This window comes from Crocodylus porosus, unplaced genomic scaffold (assembly GCF_001723895.1).
Source record: "Crocodylus porosus isolate Cpor-Errol unplaced genomic scaffold, CroPor_comp1, whole genome shotgun sequence".
In the NCBI taxonomy this organism is placed as follows: Eukaryota; Metazoa; Chordata; order Crocodylia; family Crocodylidae; genus Crocodylus; species Crocodylus porosus.
Window position 1 is genome coordinate 34,224,093 of NW_017728907.1, and position 19,560 is coordinate 34,243,652.

Here is a 19,560-nt window from a genome sequence, read left to right on the forward strand (position 1 = left end):
GGTCTAGGGGGTTTCCAGCCCCTGCTGAAGGGAGGGAAGGAAGGAAGAGTCCAATACATCTGCCCCACCCTCCAGCACTGGCTGGGGCACCCCTAGAACACGTTGCGTTTCCTCCCCTCCCCCCACCCATTCTGAAACAGGGGCAGGTTGAGAGAAAGGTGGGGCCATTGCTAGGGGAAACTGGCTGCAGGCTCCCAGCCCACTGCTAGTTTCCCCTCCCCTTAAGAGCCAACTGTAAACTTGTTTGGTTCAGGGGATCCTTACAACTCAGGACACTTCTTGCTAAGTGTTCTCGGTTACAGTGAGAAACTGTCTTCCCTTAAATTCTTGGCATTGCCAACAGTGTCTATGAATGCTTAATAAAAGTTTCAGACTAGAAATTTGCTCTTTAGAGAGATTTATTCTTTAACTATAAGCGTATGTAGCACCCTCAATGGAATATTTGAGAAATAAATTTTACACGGAAGTGGCAATTTGAAAAAAGCATGCAATATGCTAGTTGAGAATGATGTAGTAATATGTTCTGGACTTTGAAGCCAGTTAAAGTGGCACTGTGTAGTAGCACAGAACTCAAAACAGGATGCAGTAGGACCATACATTTTGTTATGGTATGAATACCATAAAAATAAGATGTTTTATTAATTGTGAAAACCTGTAAAACAGTCAACAGGAAGTCTAAAGTCATTTGTTCAAGTTTCTACATTAAGGGCTTCAGATATTCTTTTTAAACTCTAGCCAGAAATAATTTAGTGTTAATGAATCTCTTTGAAAACAAAAGAAAAGATTGAGTTATTAAACACTCTTCCATGCTTGTTCTCACCTGCATATAAACATAAAAATAGTTTACTGTATTAACAAAAATATCATCATGCCTATACCTCAATTAAAAAATTGTAAGCATATAGCAAGTGAGAAATGGAGATCTAGTACAGAAAACAGGGAAATTTCCACATATTGTAGTCTCTATATACAACATCCCTACAAATTTTATATTATTACATAGTCTTTTGGTACAATCACTACTTAATAGCATATTTCTGTGGGCCAATAACAGTGATATTTGCTACTGGAAGGCACAAAACTATGGTTCAGAGAAGTTTTTGTAAAGTATGCACTTACACTTGGTGCTATGTAGAGGTTACCGTTACCAGAAAAGTGGCTGGTGAAAACAAGATTGAAAGTCAGCTGCAAACAATATATTAAAACAATTCTGAAAAACACTTAAACGTAAAATTTTAAATTCAAAACAGGGAGACGGTTGTTCCAAAAAAAGTCTCTGTAGAAACATGTCACTTAAAAAACCTAGTAAAAAAATGACTGTCCTTAACTAGCTAGCAACAAGTAGATTTTGTACAGATAAACACAAGGAAGGGAGATATCAAAGTTATGCATTGACAAATTAGGGGTATTATAAGCAGTTAAGACCACTTTGAAGAGTCTGAACAATGTGCAGTTTAGCCATCTAAATAGCACACAGGCATTCAACACTTTTATGCCGTTTATTGTACAAACAACATTGAATAGTATCACTTAAGCTGTAGCCAGGTTGCAGCCATTTCCAGAGTCAAAGATTTCACTCAAGATTTTCTTCAAAAGTTGCCATTATAACACTCTGCATATTCATATCAATGGTACCAGTCATCTGCAGGAAACAATTAACAGTCTTACTTATGATAATGAGTTTTGAAGAGCTAATATTATGTCACCCAGGATCTTTTCTAAAATGACGAATCATACTTTGTTTGTTTGTAGTAGCATCCACAATTGTACTATTATCTGCCGTCCAGGTCGCATTAGAAAGAGTAACCAGTCCATAGTTTCATAGTTTGTAGGGTCAGAAAGGACCTGAGCAGATTATCGAGTCCAACCCCCTGTCCATTCCACTGTTACTTCACATAGACTTTAATACATGTTTCTAACAGGATTCCCATTTTAAAAGAGGCAGCCAGCTTTAGTCTGTGCTACTCGAGTCTAGTAATTATGACTTTGGAAGCACTGGAATCATATCATGAAGCAAGCAAAAGTATTAGATAGCTGAGAGTGAGAAGAGCCCTTTGATTAGGAAAAAGGGTATACAGCACTGATCAGTTAGAAAGAAAAAGTAGCCTTTGGGAATTTTGGTTTTTTAAAGGGGCTTTATTTTGGTATTGCAAAAAAATGGTTTGGTCACAAGGTAAGTATGTATGAAAGAACAACTTAAGCCTTTTGCCTTAAGCTTTTTAGGAGATCAAAAACTATTGGGAACTAAATCTTTTGAGCTGATGAGCGTAAGGAAACAAACTGGTAAATATAATTATACAAAAAACCAAAAGATGCTTTTATAGCATTTTTCTTTTGCATCATATTTGTTATTACATCTGTAGATTTTCTTAAAAAAAAAAACAAAACAGATTAGTCATATGCTTCGACAGAAGTATCAATGACCTACTGAGGTCCCTTCCAATCCCAACACCTATGAATGTATCAAACAGAAGAACAGTTGAGGAGCCTATAGCAAGCGTAAGGGCATATCTACATGTTAAAAGCTATTTTAAATTAAAGCTAGGGTGTAAGTTTATAGTGGTTTAATAACTTCTGGGAAGCCATCAGGATATTCATATTCCGTAAGAGATGCCTTTTTCCAATTTTGTTTTAGCTATGTTGGAAGCCAACGTGGAATAACAATTTCAGTTAATAGTTACTGCAGAAACAAAGTCCCAAGTTATGATAGATCCTTTAAGGGCTGATCCAAAGTTCATCATAATCTGTGGGACTCTTTTTATTCAAGTCAGCGGGCTTTGCATACAACTAGAAAACTGGTAAAACTTGGCTCGTGTCTGTTTCTGAGGACAGAAGGTCACAAATAATATATTCAAGCAGTCTGTGCTTCTCTAGCCAGGCCTCCTCCTAAACTGTGATGCCACTGCATTTGGATGGGTAGACAAAAATTGACAAGCCAGGGGGCAAAAATGGATAGACCAGTTTGCTTAACTCACCCCCTTAAGTGCCACAGAGATGGCCACAGTGCTTCTGGTAAAGATACCAGCATGCCCAGAGCAGTGCAGAGTACTTGAGGAGGCTGCTCTTGGGAACTCTCATGTTTGCAGTATAGACACAGTCAGGGTGTCACTGGAGAGAGCTGAGGTGCAAAATGTAAGTGCCATGAAGTTCAGTTAGGATTCTGGGGAATCCACAACATGTTCAAGTTAGTTAAGTCATTATTTCAGTGACTGGAAAATACCTATATATTTTCCTTTTTATCTAGGTGAACTTCTACAATCTCTGCTCTCTCCTATGCCTGATGAAGGGTGTATGCCTAAAAGCATGCAGATAAATAAAATAATTTGTTTGCAAATATCTAGGTGGTCTAATAAGAGATATTCCCTCTTCCATTAGTTTCGATTCCATATACCCCTAACACATACTTAAAGGCAGCATCTTTTCACAACACAGCTGTCATTTAAGTGTCCTTTTCTGACCAGTCCAAAAGTAGCTGAATGCCACCTTTGATTAACTTCTTTTCAGACCCTTTCCAGCTGCATTTTGTACTGTGCCTCCTGGAGAGGGAGCATAGAGCCAAAACAGACATTTTATTTATTACCCAGAGACTCAACAGAACTTGGGTCAGCATGATCATTGTTTTCAATGATTAACGCTAGCTGAGGACACTGGCAGTAACTTACTGCTTCCTTTCTCCTGCGTTCTTGCTCCATTTTTCTAGCCAAGTCACGGTCTTTGACAAGACCTTGTTGCAAATTTTGTTGTGCCCTCAGTAATTGTTGTTCTTTTATTGGGTCCTCTTTCTGGGGCTCCTGGGCTTTTATTGCCGCCGGTTCCAATTCCATTCCTTCTCGGTTCCTTATAAAAAAGTAGAGCAAATTATTCCTCTTTTTCTAGTATCCTCTACAGCTTTTGCATGTCAGTGTCAGCCAAAAAGCGTCAGTTTAAGCAACACAGCACACTTTATATGTGGTCCAACATCATTTCAATGTGGATTCACAATCCTTTTCCTCTCCAGCATAACATCTGTGTGAACAATCAAGTAGCAATGCTACAATAACTACTGATGTTTTCCTACATTAATGCCACAGGATTATTAATTTTTTTTCTTTAAAAGAAAGCCATATACTTATGCACAACACCTTTTCTCCCCCCCAAAACTAACTGCTAGAGATTGGAACGCACATTATATGCAAGGAAATATGGTAAAAGCAGTTTCTGTTGCTGAAACTCTGGTCGGGCAAAAGCTAAAGCAAAGCCTGTTCTGCTCCCTGTGGATTGCATGCAATGTGCAGGCTCTGCTTTTCCTAGCAGGTACTACTCTGTCACTCATCTACAAGTAAAGACTCCCCCCCCACCCCACCATGTTTATTCTGCCTTTCAAAAAACAAGGTCAGCAATCTTATTCCAAGGCATACTGTATGCACGAAAATATGGTATATGAACTGAGATTTTCCTGAGTCATGTTTGACATTTGCCTTACTAGGGAGCCTTAGAATCTGGGCTTCTGCCTTCTTCCTGAAAGCTTCCATACTAAGGGAGGCCTTGCTAGCCAAGATCAGCTAATTTTTTCAAAGAACAGATTCCATAGGTGTGTCTTGCATTATGAGATGTGGGAAAAACATGGAGAGAAACCAAGAGCAGCCTCATCCTACTCAGTCTATAGATTGTCTAAGGACTTGCAGAGAGGCTTTAAGAGGGCATGAAAAAGGAGGAAAAAAAGGGATTGTTAACTCAAGAACTAAGGAGACGTCCATTCTAGACAGAATCAGAGTTGACAGTGCCCTAATTGCGTGGACAGTACAGGTGCAATGCACTGGCAGAGAGATGCAAGGCTTATGCCTACACATTAAGAGAGTTGTATGGCATTTCCTTCCTTATAGAGAAAATTGGCTGAAGTGTCTTGAAGTCAATAATTCCTGAAGTCAGTATAAATTCTTCCAGCATAGGAGGGGGCTTTAATGACGACACCAGCACCACTGTCTTCTCAAGAATATTAGTTCATAGGTGTAGGGTCGGAAGGGACCTGAGCAGATAATCAAGTCCAACCCCCTGCCATGGGCAGGAATGAATACTGGGCTCATATGACCCCTGGTAAGTTTAAGCTCATGTGACCCCAGCTAGGCAATTATCAAGTCTCCTTTTAAAGATCCCCAAGGTAAGAGCCAGCATCACTTCCCTTGGAAGCTGAAATCGGCTAAATCCAAATCTGAAGATTCAATGCAGATTCAGAAAAAAAAGTCAGCAATTTGGCCATTGACACAGCTTTAAATGTTCCCTCTACACACCTCAAGGTACCAGGAGTGACTTCTGAACGCCGAGATGATGGGGCCCATGGGCACCTGACATGAGCAGCTTGATAGCGTTTGTGTTTGCTTACAAGCAGACCACCTCAGGGATTCAACTTAGTCTTTACAGTATTTATTTTCTGTATTAAAACAGGGGTGCTGTTTAGTGTTAATTTTGGTCAGTGAGGCCTTCAACTATTTCATGTAATTTTCATGCGAGGCAGGGAGGGAGATTCCCAGAATAGAGAAGCATTCATGCATGTCCACAAGCGACATTGCCTTGATGCAGTTTGGCATTAACTGAAGCTGCTTGGACTCTACACTGTCTGATCTCAAATAGGTATCAAACCACTACAAAAAGGTGGAAGAAAGCCATTCCCAGTTGGACCTCCCCTAGGAGAAAAATCAGTGAATTATTTTAAAATACCAAGAAGCAGACAACAGCGAAAGACAAGATTCAAAAGACATGATTCAGGCACCAGATGATAAATTTAGTTTTCCAAAAGGCCAAATAACCAAATCAAGAGTAAGCCAATTTCTTTACTTGATTTCTGAAGGAGAAACTTTTTTGAAGGCATGCAAGTAGACATGTACATTGTGCTTCTGATACTGCTGCACCACTCTTAAATTGGCATCTCTCAAAATAAAACTAATTGCTGTCATCAAGGAGTCTTGGATCCTAAGATACACGAGCCTCGTGCAAGCTTAGTGTGCATGAAGAACTCTTAAAGCTGGGAGGAGATCAAGTCCCATTTAGTAAAAGCTGCAGAAAATGGGATCTGTTATTAAGGCTCCTGACAGACAGACATTCCAATATGCAATTAACCTGTTAATATCTTAATTAGTAACCCAACCACATGGTCAGGTAATTAACATTGTGACAAAATGAGAAACCATTTTACAGAAACATCCCACAAAACATGTAATGTTTTATGGCTGGTTTTCCTTCATGCTTTAAGTTCAATTCATGGCAGGCTCCTGCTGTGCATGATGCCAGCTGCATAGTGGGGGTTGGTTGACAGCCCTGTTTTAGAATCATAGCAAATTATGATGGGAAGGGTCTTTAGGAGGTCATGTAGTCCAACCCCCAGCTCAAAAGCAGAACCATTCCCAACTAGATCATCCTAGCCAAAGCTCTCTTAAAAACCTCCAGGGATGGAGTATCCACTACCTCTCTGGGTAGCTTGTTCCACTACTTTACTACTCTCCTTGTGAGAGGTTTTTTTTCCCCCCCCAATGTCCAAGCTAAGCTTCCTTTGGTGCAACTTTCATGGTGCCGAGTCAAGGGGATCTCATCAGCTGGGCCAGAGTGCAGGTTGTCAGGAGCCAGGGGACTCCCTGCAACCTAGTAGGTTGATTGCTTTGCCCTGTAGCTCTGAGTGAGAACCAGCTAGGGTGTGGCACTGCTCCCTCTGCTTGACACTAGCAGCTGAGTTGTCCAAGTAGCTCAGCCCTCTTGGATACTTCTTACTCTAGTATATGAGGAGCTGGCAGGGAGCAGTTAGGGCTACTCCTCTCCCCTCCATAGAAGATGGGTGGAAGAAACTGCCTCCTGTACCTTCTCTAGAACAAGGTGACCCCAGGTTCCAGAAGGCATGGAAGCTTATCCCCTGTGACTCGGCTGCTCCTGAAGGCCAAGAGAAGTGAAGTCACAGCATACAGAAGTTTATTCTCAAGAGAAACCCTCCTTGGAGCAACTTCTGACTGGTTGGAATTGTTTTTTTTCCCTCCTAGAACTGCCATTTTTTGCTCCAGGAGGAACATTAGGAACGTCTGTTTTTTCTACCAGGAGAACAGCAGTTCTTCTTGTAGAAACAGGTCACATACAGATATTCTACAAGTGGGGATAGTGAAAGCAGTTTTGAAGAAGCCTTCTCAAGTACTGAAGGTTGTCTAGATAGGGTAAAGAGATCAACACAGGCTAATGCACCATTTTTCATGGCAGAGCAAAGGCAGTGCTGAGGGTCCTCTTGCTGCTACAGAGGTTAGGATATTAATTAGACTGTGAACACTGTGCAAGCCAGCAGAAATCAAATATAACCCTAAGGAGCAGTGGCGGCGGCAGCAGCAGCAAAGGGCTCCTTAGTCAGCCCACAGGAGTTGAACATGCATTTCTAAGCACAAGACTGCTTGCTATGCATTTCTACTCTTTTCAGGAAGCTAGAATGGTACACTTTTTACATTAAAAATTACCACTATGAGCTATCACCAATTTTATATAGCAAGCTGAAACACCCAAAATTTTGGCTAAAAATGCAAGTCTTTTAGAGTTGAAGGAAATCAATACACGCAAAGTTCTTTTTTTTTTTTTTTTTTTTAAATGTTGGACCTGGAATAAAGTGTCCTGCACCTTCTGGCTAATTAAGAGATTTATGAATTATACACCATTTTTTCCAGCCAAAATTGCTGTTGTAGTGCACAGGTACAGTAGCATATTCCAAATAAAGAGACGATTATCAAAATGGATGAGAATACAGGATATTAGAAGTTTGTACATCTGTATCTTGCTTCTTTTTAGGTTTTTACAGAATTGGATACTCAAAATATTAGTAAGCCATCTTAAGAGAAAAATACTGACATAGCAAGTGTTGCATAGTTACTGTAGCAGTCTTCCATAGCATTTTTGCACTGATAGTTTCAATTCTTAGCCATTGTAATGGAACACTGGCAATTTCTAGAAAAAAAGATTAAGTTACTCTAGATATTAAAGACTACTAATGCCCATATTTCAATTATTGAAGGAGATATTATCAGCTTATAAAACAAAGAGCACTGCACATAAATGTAGGCCTATCCATTAAAGCAGATTTTAGACAGTCATGTTGTATTGTTGTCAATTAAGCAGATTCTTTTCAACTTATGAGTAAGTGTGCGTTCCTCCCATATAAAGGCAATAGAAAGTACTTAATGAATTCCACAGAGCCATCCAACCATCTGGCCCACAGGCTTATGATATAAAAGGAGCTAAGACTTAAGAAAATTGGACTGTTGGAGTTACCTTTCTTGAGGAAGAGGATTCTGCTGCCCCTCAGCTTCTACTGGTCTCCTCAAGTCCTGCACTTGCTCACTCTTTTCCTTCTCTAGTGCCACTTTCCTGAATTGTTTGAAGCTTTCAGTTGAAGCTTTTATGGGTGCTGGAAGTGCCATCTTCTTACATAAGCTTATCCAGGACTCTGTATTCTTCAGCTTTAAGTCCTGAAACAAAGAAAGTACCTGTCCAGTTTAAATAGTCTGTGTACTAAGGTACATTGCTATACAAAGTTCCTTAAGCTGCAGACAGAAGTGGCAGTTTTTGCCTGGACTGGCCCCTGAAAGCACCCAAATCGTGATCAAAGCAGCGCTTGGCTGCAAAGCACTTTAAAAGGGCACGATCCCATGAAAGTCTGACCCCTCATTGCATAAGGGCTCAGATGAAGACATTTCAAAACATAGTATCTTCAGCAACTTGTGTCTGCCTGCCTCCCAGCCTGGGAGCCGTTTTCAGGATGGGAGGGGGGAAGGGAGAGGATGGAGTTTGTTCTGTGGTTTCTTTCTGGGTTTGCTGGAGCCTCCAGAGGAGGTGGGGGCTCCAATCCACCCACCCCAGCCTCCAACAGTTTCTGGGGAACCCCTAGAACTCCCATTCTGAAAACAGTGCCTGTGCTGGGAGGGAGGAGGGGGGTGATCATTGCTAGAGGAAACCAGCTGCAAGTTTGTAACCTGCAGCTGGATTTCCCAGCCTCCACCCCTGCCCCCCCTCAACCCAACAGCGGACTTCTGTTTGGTCTAGAGGATCGTCGCAACTCATAATGCTTCCTGCAAAGCATAACAGGTTACAGCAGAGACTTGCTCTTCTGTCTGCGTCCTTAATTTTTAGAGTAGAGTACCAAAAGATGGTGCAGTTTTCGTTTGACATATTTAAAAGGTTCTGCATTACCAAAGTCATAATCTATTTGCAGTTCAGTTTCTTAGTGACTGAAATTGCCAGTATGTTTAATCCAATTTCTTATAAAATGGAATACCCATAATTTTGGCTAAGAAAAACATCCCCAATGAAAGCTTCCAAAATTTTGGAATATATTCCAAGCACATCAGAAAAAATGGGTTACTAGCCATTGGCACAGCTGCTGTCAAATAACTTCCCAAAACTCTCCTTATAAAAGACAATATGCCTTAATATTCTACTCCCAAGAAGTGCAAAATCCTTAAATAAGCTTTCTGCACAGAAGCATAACAGTATTTTCTCCTCTGCCTAGCTTCCATTATATTACAGTAAAACAAACAACAAATGGATGCACATGGCTCCGTTGGAAGTACTCTGGCTTTCTACCAGTATTTGCTTCATAGGTCCAGTAACCAATATTAGGTTAATAAACAACGCCTTTAGAGGCACTGGGGTTTTTGGAGAATCTCACTGTTTGACTAATGATGCATCAGCATCTGAACAGTATGTACTACTGGAAGAGCGGAATTTAGTAGCATTACTTTACTGCTTCTGAAGCCACATGTGGAGAACAGTTTTAAGTACACATTTTGCTGAACTGAGATTAAGTCCACTAATGTCTAGTGCCGATAAGACCAGCAGCTTGTCTGGAGAATTAAACCTTGCTTTAAAATTTAGATGATCTGCAAGCATCAACTTTTCCTGCAGCCACAACTTAGTAGGGACTAGAAGATTTCAGGACATGAAGTTGAAACAGGTTCTTGACTCTTTGAATGTGTTCTATTAGTCACAGGTCTACCAGGCACCAAAGGCCTAAGCCATAAGAGTCCTATTTATGGAGAAGAACTTGAGATAACCAACTACTACTTCATTATGCACTTGGTTAGACAAACATCCAAAACTGTTTCTTCAAATTAAGATTTACGAGGGATACTCAGAGGCTACTCCTACCTTCTTAGAAAGAATTTGAGATTTAGCCTCTAGTGGGTTTTTATCAGTGTCATCAGAATGACCTGTTGGAAAAACAGAATGAGCATAATCAGTATTGCATCAAATCAGTTAAACCTTCTGAAAAACTAGTTTGTTTTGGGAAGAATTAGATGTTCTAACAAAAAATGGCTTTTTTTTTTTTTAAAAAAAAAGAACATGCAGCTTTTTTCTTGTGGCAAGGTTGGTTTTTATTCAGTAACAATTTAGACCAGAAAAGAGGATTACAGGAGCACCACGGAGATGTTGAAATGAATCAATGAGTGGTTATACACCCAAATACCACTTTGAACTTTGCCCACAAGGGCCTAAACCACTAAGACATATTTAAAAATACCTAACTGAGGGGCTGCTGTTTCACAATATGTTTTAACGACCAGACATCCAGAGGGCTTTCATTTTCCAAATAATAAAGGCCTACATCGGGATTGTAAATTTCATCCCACTTCTTGTTCTAAGAAAGTAGGCAGGCATGGTACCCTTTTTCTCTTTCTAATGGCTAGAATAGGAATCTCTCTATTCACTTCCTTCCCCTGAATTCTTCAGAAGAATGACTATATCCCTAGCTTGATGTTCCAACTTGCTCTAGAGGGAGTACTCCATTTCTAAGTAAACCCACAATTTAACCTGCCTATTTCTACTTTTTATAAAATAAGATGTCAGCCAGTAAGGTTGAGTCACATAAACCCTTCTCTTACTCCCAGTGGAAAGTAGTACAGGAGACATAGGGAACAGTCATATTTGTTGTTGAACTGCTGAGATCATACATCCAAGGCAAAAAACTAGAAAGGCAATTTCAATAACATTACTTCAGAGTAGTCAGGTTTTCCTTTGTATTGTATTAAGATTCCTACTTTGAAGTATGTTGATCATGTGCTTTTGGACAAGTTACTTATCTATAAATACAAGAAAATACACCTTCCTATTCAGGCATTTTCATATTAGAGTATTAATAGTCAAGGTGCCTATTAGTTACATGTGTAATTTTGCAATATTTTACTGCTTGAACTTACTTTGCCTGAAATAAGCAGGGATGGGGGGGAGGGGAAAGTAAAGAAAAAAAAGAAAGAAAAAAGAAATTAGCACAGTAACAGAAGAGGCGGCATATTCTACTTTTACTCCAGGTATCATTTTTAGTATTAGGAGAGGATTTCTAATGTTCTTTGTAGATAATAGCTTTCTAGCTTCCCAACCCCAAAGTACCTTGTTATCAACACACAACAGAACTACCGTTACTATATCTGCACCTTTTGTGAGGGGGCAATTACAACTGAACTCTGGTTAACTAAATGTAGTCAGCAATTTCATAGCTCTCTTATCCTGTAGCTATAATAACCTATTAAATATTTGATAAAATATTAAAAATACATAAAGCATCCTGGGCCCATAAGCTTCAAAAAAATTCGTTATGATTTCAAAAAGAGGGGGTTGCGTGTGTGCGCGCAACTAGACTCTCCCAATGAAGTCTGTAAATATTTTCCTGTTGGCAACAAAAAGATTCTCAAAATACAACACACGTATAGTTTAGGAGCCAAGATAACCAGCAGAATTTGGCTAGCCAGCCCTATGGCTAAATAAAATAGAAAAGGTAGACTAGTGTAACCTTGTGACAGGGCTCCAAGCCTGGTACTATTTAGTCTCCCTTGTACATTTCTGGGCCATTTTTTTTTTAAAAAAGCCAAATCAGCCTGCTTTAGATACTTTATGAGAGGTCTATGTGAAAGAGTCACTGTCTTGTTTAGCAGAGTAGTCCTTTTGTTCTTCTGAATGTAGAAGGCAACCTTCACCATCCTAATCTTTTTGACGCCACAAACAGATAGTGTTACAGTAATAGGAATCCTAGAGCATAATCTTAGCAAATGAAGCATTAAAGGAAGGCCAAAACGTGCCTGCTCTTGAGGCATGAACATTTGTCTTGGCATACTATCCAACTAGCCTGAAGAGGAAATTTACCATAATGTTGATGACTGATTTTTCCTGAAGCAGACTGAAGATTTCATAATGGGTTAGGAGAAGTCGAGTAGCACCCACAATACTCCATTTCTTCTTCAGAACCATGGATGTTAGACCAAGTGGCTGGAAAGCTTAATAATGAAGCTGCCGGGGCCAAGGGTTCACAAATGAGGCGTATGTAGACCTCTGCCATTGAAGGCCCTACCCCTTTAGCTAGTATTGAGCTTCAGCTAGCTTAGCTGAGACCCTGGAGCAGCCAACACTGAGCTCATGATGCTGGTAGTGTGGGCTTCACCATGAGGAAGCTTTACTGGGAGTTATTATAGGACTGCTAAGTTGGCATCAACTTGGGTAATACCAATGTTGGAGTGCTAAACCTCAGAAAAAGCCACTCCACTATTTTTAGTCAGCCTGGGTGGTCTCAGACAGAAGTCTGATTGGATATCAGTTTTTTCAGAAACTGACAAGTGGTGGAGATAAGTATACAGTTTTTTAAAAAAAGTCAAAGTTGAAAACAAATTTATGTCAGAAAGATGTACACAGTAGTACTAGCCACTCCTACAGCATCTGTTACCCAAAAGGCTACAGAGTGCAATATTTTAAAAAGGAGCAAAGACTGAAATGTCTTTTTTTTTTTTTTTTTTCCAAACAAGGAAAAAGGAAAAGAAATGTTTTACCAGGGTATTAAATAATGGAAAAGGAATTTAAGACTTAATAGCAAGCACAGACCAGGGGAGTGGGCTATGGCAGCCATGCTAAGGACCCCTGCAACAGCAAATCTGGTACAGGTACAAGCTCTGCTCATTCTTTCTTGTTTAATAAATTAGTTAGCTGCCTCTCTTCCAACAGCCAGAAAAAATTGAAGGAAACAGAATTAATACTGGTTAATAAAAGTTTGAGAAGAAGAAAATAGAAGAGCAAGAAGAAACAGACACACACTGAATAGAAAGAACAACTCTATTTTTTGGAAAAGGTACATTTTAAATCTCATTTAATCCCAGTAAGATTAGGATATTCATGGCAAGAACTTTGTCAGAATGTTTTAAAGCAGTAGGAATCAATCCTTTTGGCAGGCATACCACAAATTAGCCCTGTACCCTCCTTGGCTAGGGAGAGACATTACACAAACTGGTTTAAGTGATCAGACACTGGTTTAAACCCATAACAGAACAGACATTCAGTGCCCATAAACTGGTTCGAAAATGGCTGAAACCGGTTTGAGATAAGCCTGGTTGAATGTAGTGTCAGGCTTAACTGTTTTGGGTCAAACCAGTTTATGCAATATCTGTTCCAGACCCCCTCCTGATTTAAGTTAAACCAGAGTCCTCCAGCATCCCAGATGCTTTGCAGCACTGAGCAGCAACCTCTGCTCCAGAGACTTGGGCTGACCCCTCCCCTCTGCTCCCCTTCTGGAGCTCCCACAGAAACTTGCAGACACAGAGGCAGAAAAGGATCTTGGAGCTGCTGTTGATTCCAAGATGAACATGGGCTACCAATGTGAGGATGCAGTCAGGAGGGCTAACCGCACCTTGGCATGCATCCACAGATGCATCATGAGCAGGTCCAAGGAGGTGATCCTCCCCCTCTGTGCAACATTGGTTAGGCTGCAGTTGGAATACTGCATCCAGTTCTGGGCTTTGCACTTCAGGAGGGAAGTGGACAGCATCAAGAAGGTCCAAAGTAGGGTCACTCACATGATCAGGGGACAGCAGGGCAGATCCTACAGGACCTGAACCTGTTTAGCCTCCACAAGAGAAGGCTGAAAGGGAATCTGGTGGCCGTCTATAAACTGGCCAAGGGGGACCAGCAGGCAATGGGAGGGTCCCTGTTCCCCAAAGTACTACTAGGAGTAACAAGGAATAACGGCCATAAGTTGACAGAGAGTAGATTCAGGCTAGACATCAGGAGGCACTACTTCATGGTCAGGGCAGCTAGGATCTGGAAGCAACTTCCAAAGGAAGTGGCATTCACTCCTACCCTGGGGGTCTTCAAAAAGGAGGTTAGATAGACACCTTTCCGAGGTCGTTTGACCCCAGCATTCTTTCCTGCCATGGCAGGGGGTCAGACTTGATGATCTGCTCAGGTCTCTTCCAACCCTACCAACTATGAAACTATGAAGTAGGGTCTGCCTGGCTCCCCACCCCCAACCACTTAAGCAGGGATCTCTCCCACAACATGTGGTATGCTAGCTATTGCTGATAGGTGTCTGTGCAAGACGGACAGGACAAAGGCAGACAGGACAGCGTCAGCTTAGGGCTTTTTGGAGCTAATCAACTGGTAGCTGGTAAATGTCACCCTGTTCCTTCCTTAGAAAAGGCTGTTTAAGAAGAGCCTGAATTAAGTGAGTCTATTATTTTGCTCCCTAATCAGAACAACCTGTTGGGGCTTGGCCACTCCCACCTCCCTCAGCTCAGCACTATTGAAGGGAAGGGAGGGCTGCTATAGCACCCCCCCAGATTTTAGCCTGAGCCACTGCAGCCATGTGCCTGTATTTCCTCAGTCCAGAGGGGATGTCCGTCTGTGTGGTTACAAGTTGGTTCAGCCTAGCCAGGTTAGACTAACCTGCAAATATTGAATCACTTCAGGCTCAGGCTTTTTGAATGTCTGTCCTGAGCCAGTGTCTGGGCTAACTCATCCATAGGTCTCCATTCTAAGCCCTAGAACTGCTAACTAGTATGAAAAGATTTTAAATATTGGTACAACAATTTTTGTTCTTCTGTGAAAAAAGTGTGCCTTATTACTTCCTGGAAGGCAATGGATTTTCTAATAGTAGACTTAATTTTCTAGATGATGATTTGGGTGCAGCTTATTTCAAAGGGCAACTTATCCAATCAGCTGCGTAGGACTGCTTATGAGCTCTGTCTGATCTAAGGGCACTACTTCACTGTAGAAAAAGCTGCAGCAAGACAGCTAAAGCTCTCTTTCCTTAATTCAGAAACCCACAGTTAGTGAATCAGATTGAAAGCCATCCAGATAGGAATCATCTGGGTTTTATTGTGTATAATGCTGCAAAACATTATGACATTGGTAGATGTTTCTCTGTCTCCATTAGTTTGGGCCCAGAAAAAAAAAAATAAGTTTCATTCTCCGATGGCACTTTCCCCTGCTTCCAAGAAGGGGGCTAATCCATCCTTACCATGGACAATCAATTTCTAGCTCATCAAAATATATTTCAAAACTACTAAAGTCTGTTGCATCCTTAAGTAAAGAAAGAGTTCTATGGACAAGATATTCCCAAAACACTCCCAAAACAGTCCTTCAGTCCCACTCTGAAAGTTACTTTGTGGTTATGGGCTATGTAAGACCTCTTTCCTGGGAAAACTGCCCTTTTCAGGCCATCTTGTAGAATTCCTTACTTCAAGATGCCCTATTGGAAGTCCTGAGAGAATGAAATTCTACAGGTAGACATACTCCTCTTTTATTGCACGAGGAAAAAAAAATATATATCAAAATTGTAGAAATCACTTAATTAGACACTTCAGAAAAATGGGAGCATCTGTTTATTTTGGCAGTTACTTGCCAGAAATACACCAGTTGCTATGTGAAGACATTCCACGGAGCTTCAGAGAAGTTTTGAAGTTAAGCCAAGTTTTGTTATGTAACAAGTCATCAGTAAGCTGAATCTAGGTTCTTTTAAACTTTCTGAAGTATTAGGTTATTTGTTTCTTCTGCAAAAGTTCCAGTTAAAAATTAAGCCTTTAAAATGTTCATTGACTGTATATTTTCTTCCTATTGGATACAGCCAGAAGAATTGAACATCTTTTACCTAGCTTTATGAAAAAAATCAGCAAAAATAGCAAAAGGAACAAAGTATACCTGGACAGAAAGAGCACCCTCTCTCAAAAAATGTGCATGCAGCATTTCCATATAAGCTTGGAAACAAACATATTTGGATATCACTGGTCAAACAAAAGTATACATACACATGTATTTAAAATCTGTGCCTTCGATCTCTGTTATATTTCTATGATGACAATACATACTTTGTTCTTGATTTATGGATTTAGATTCAACTGTTCCTTCTGAGGTCTTGTTTTGAAGAGCATTTGATTTTTCTGGATGAAGTGGTGATGCTTTTTCTGCTTCTACTTTGACATCATCCACTGAAATATTCTGGGAAGAATTAGATGCCTAGGAGAGAAGGCAAGGCACTTTTCAAAGTATATCCTCAAGCTACTGAATGGGAGATTTATGTCGTTATTCTACTCCTAGGAAGAATTAGGTTTCATTCCTATCATTTAGTGGTATGTTAAAAAAGGAGTGTAGTGAGGGGATAAGAGGAAGCTTATGGTTCAGATTCCATTTTGTTCACAACACGTAAATTGTGCCACATGGCAGAATTTGGTTCTTAGATCAGCTGAGCTTGCGCTAAATGTTATTGCTGACTTTCAAAGGCAACTGTCCTACTTCATCATGGGGACAGTACCTTAATTTATGTATGTTCTTGTACAGCATAAATCAAGAAACAAAAAGTTATTTAAAAAAATAGCGGTGCAAGCTTAGGGGGCCAGAAGTCTTGCAATATTGGAACTACTCATTTGGATAGACAGTGTTAATGGTCAGAAGCTACCCCAAATTGTCTGTAGATACTTTTGTATAAAAATAATGAATATTCACCTCTGGAACAATGCAAATAGGTTGGAAGACAAGAGGCTGGCAAAGTTTTAGATTATTCCGAGGAACTGGCTGGAATGGAGCAGGGTGCAAGGGAGATAAAGCTTTGATTATACCTAAGGAAAAGGAAGTTAGATGTATAAAACTTTCCTAATATGCAACATCTCAATACTTAGTCAACTAATTTTGAGGTATGTTGCATATTTAAAAACTGAAGCTAAACCAAGTATGTAGATAAGCATTCCAGCTGGGTACTTTGAAACAGTTATGCATTTTCAATTAGCTTCTCAGTTGGATTATTAGCAACCCATTCAGATTTTATATTAGAGCTCAGAAAGGCCCAGTAAAACTATGGTGTTTTTGAAGATAGTTAACATTTGCTAATTACCCTTACAATGAACTGTATATTTAGTATTCTACCCCCATCCCAGGCATTTCAGCATGGGTCCACTTTTAATAATAGAAGTACTACTAGTAGTAGTAGTAGTTGTTAAAATGATTCAATGGTATCTAGAGCAGATGACTGATTTTTATGCATTTTAGATGTGTAGTTATAAATGGGTTACGTTATTCTATTGGGATTATCCCCCCTTTCCTGTTTTGTTATATGTGAATAGCAGAGCACCTCTTACTAGAGGCTCCAGTACTTGAAATGACATCTGCCATCATGTCACGCAACCAGACATTTTTTGCATTCCACCACAAAGTTAAAATGTCAGCCCTAAATAACTCAGGTGTTGTAGGATCAGTTTAATATTCCCCCCTGCACCTGCATAAAGACAAACATGGACAAGCAAACATCACTTTTCTTTCCTGTACATAATTTATATAAAAACAACAAAAATAAAATAAAAAAAAAAACTTATTGTGTTTTCTGTCAGTTTTACCTGAAGGACACTGGGTTTGTTCTAGTGGTTTAAATGGGCTGTATCGTAGAGGCTGAGGTTGCAGCTCCTGTGGCACTTTGGGAGAAGGCAGTCTCTCTGAGGATCTTTGGTTTTGTAAGCTACTAGTAAAAGAAAATGGGTTCTGCACTTGAGGAACAGCATTGTGGGACATCCTCTGTAAAGAAAGCAGCACTTGCTATAGGACGATTTTACTGTTAGTTGGTTGTTTCTTTGCCTTAATCCCTCACCAGCTCCTACTTAGACAGAGTCAGATTCTGCTCTCCACTGCTGCCCAATTTAAAGTGGATGCACTTCTGATATTATGCAAGATGCATTTAAATCATTCTGTGTTATCCCAAGCAGATGACTAGTTGCCTTTATAGCCCTTCTGCAAATGTAAATATAAATAGGCACATCATTCCATTTAAAACAATGGTACCAGATTTAAGTTAAAATAACATTAAACACTGTCTGCTGGCTGGTAGGTAAATGTTTTGGTAAAATACACACAGTGGACATGTCTACATGTGCTTTAATGTGTATTTTGTTATTTTAATGTGCGTTAAAGCATCACTAAAAACCCCCAAAAATCCAAAAACACTGTTCTGGGTGCCTGTACACGAGCGAGGAAGCTACTCTGATGCACTGTAATTACAGTGCATCAGAGCAGACTTGATAAAACCGGGTCTGCTGGCGGGTGGAAATTACTGTGCTGCAGCTGCCTCTTGTCTTGTGTTTCAGCATTCCCATGTATAAAAATGATGGCAAGAATGCTTGAACTAAAGCTTGTCAAACAAGCTTTAGTTCAAGTGCCCCAGTTGCCATTTAAGCATGGAGATGCTGATATACAAGATGCTGCAGCACTTTAGAGTGGTGCTCGGAGCTACTCCAATTAAAAAGCGCCCCCCCCCCCAAGCATGTGTAAAAAGTGCCCTGTGCTCTTTAATAAATGCGCATTAAGACAGGCTAATGTGAGGTACTAGGAAAATGCACAATGGAAGTACTAGATGTACTGCACATTAACTAAAACACATTAAGGCACATATAGAAACGCCCAATATAAATCAAACATCCTATTTCAGTCATGACAGCAGGTTGTGGACGACAACCCAAATCTAGTACAAAGTCCAACTTAGTGGTCTAGCAGTATCTTCCTGTAGTTTTGTATTTGTTTTCTAAAGGAGCAGAAGAGAACAATACCTAAGCAAAGGCTGTTTGCAGTGCCTTAAGCATTCTTGTATTCTTTTCAGGGTCAAAGCCTCTGAATGAAAGATTTGCTCCAAAATACCCTTCTCTTCCTCCCACCCCAAGGATGGATAAACGAGCTCCTGAATAAAATAAGTGGCAAATTAAGTTTCTGTAGCTGGAAACATAGATGAGGCATGTGCTCTGCTTTAACAATGAAAAGGATATTTTGGGGTTATCAGGGTTTTTCTTTTAGAAAAGCCACTCAAACTTTTCTGAAAGTAAAAAAACAAAACAAAACGGAATCTGCCTCAGACAGGCACATGTGATTATGCACGTTGCACATTAAACTGTGCAGAGAACTGCTAATTAGCATCTCTGGGGCAAAATTTGCTACTGGGGATTTCCTGCTAGCCAAAAAAAAAATGCCTGCCTGCTGGCTAGCCCCATACTGAGGCACCCTGTGCCCCAGCCAGCCCCCATTGCAGCACATGGAGCAGCAGGACAATGTGTCCCACTGCAAACCTCATGAGCAGCGGTATGCACCGCAGCACAAAGTAGTAGCACAAATGTGCCACCGTAAAGGCATGCCCCTGCTCATGTGGATGCAGTCAGTCAAAGGCTTTTCTACTAACTTACTTTGACATATTAGATCTCCCCATCAGTGGGGTCTTATGGGAATAGAGGACAAGCATGGAGAGTGGGAACAACAGCAGGTGGTTACACTGGCACATGAAATTACTTT

At 40.4% G+C, this 19,560-nt stretch overlaps 1 protein-coding gene across 1 annotated transcript in view; it reads right to left on the reverse strand.

The window, feature by feature from the left end:
- Positions 1-1,440: 1,440 nt before the first annotated feature.
- Positions 1,441-19,560, reverse strand: part of BRDT (bromodomain testis associated) — a 53,465-nt gene continuing 35,345 nt past the window's right edge. Inside the window, exons 13-19 of the mRNA XM_019530601.1 lie at positions 17,631-17,805; positions 16,747-16,859; positions 16,113-16,260; positions 10,141-10,202; positions 8,266-8,462; positions 3,663-3,837; positions 1,441-1,642 (exon numbers count right to left, since the gene is read on the reverse strand). Coding sequence (XP_019386146.1) covers positions 1,574-1,642; positions 3,663-3,837; positions 8,266-8,462; positions 10,141-10,202; positions 16,113-16,260; positions 16,747-16,859; positions 17,631-17,805 — 939 coding nt within the window. The 3' untranslated portion in view covers positions 1,441-1,573. The remainder of the gene's footprint in view (positions 1,643-3,662; positions 3,838-8,265; positions 8,463-10,140; positions 10,203-16,112; positions 16,261-16,746; positions 16,860-17,630; positions 17,806-19,560) is intronic.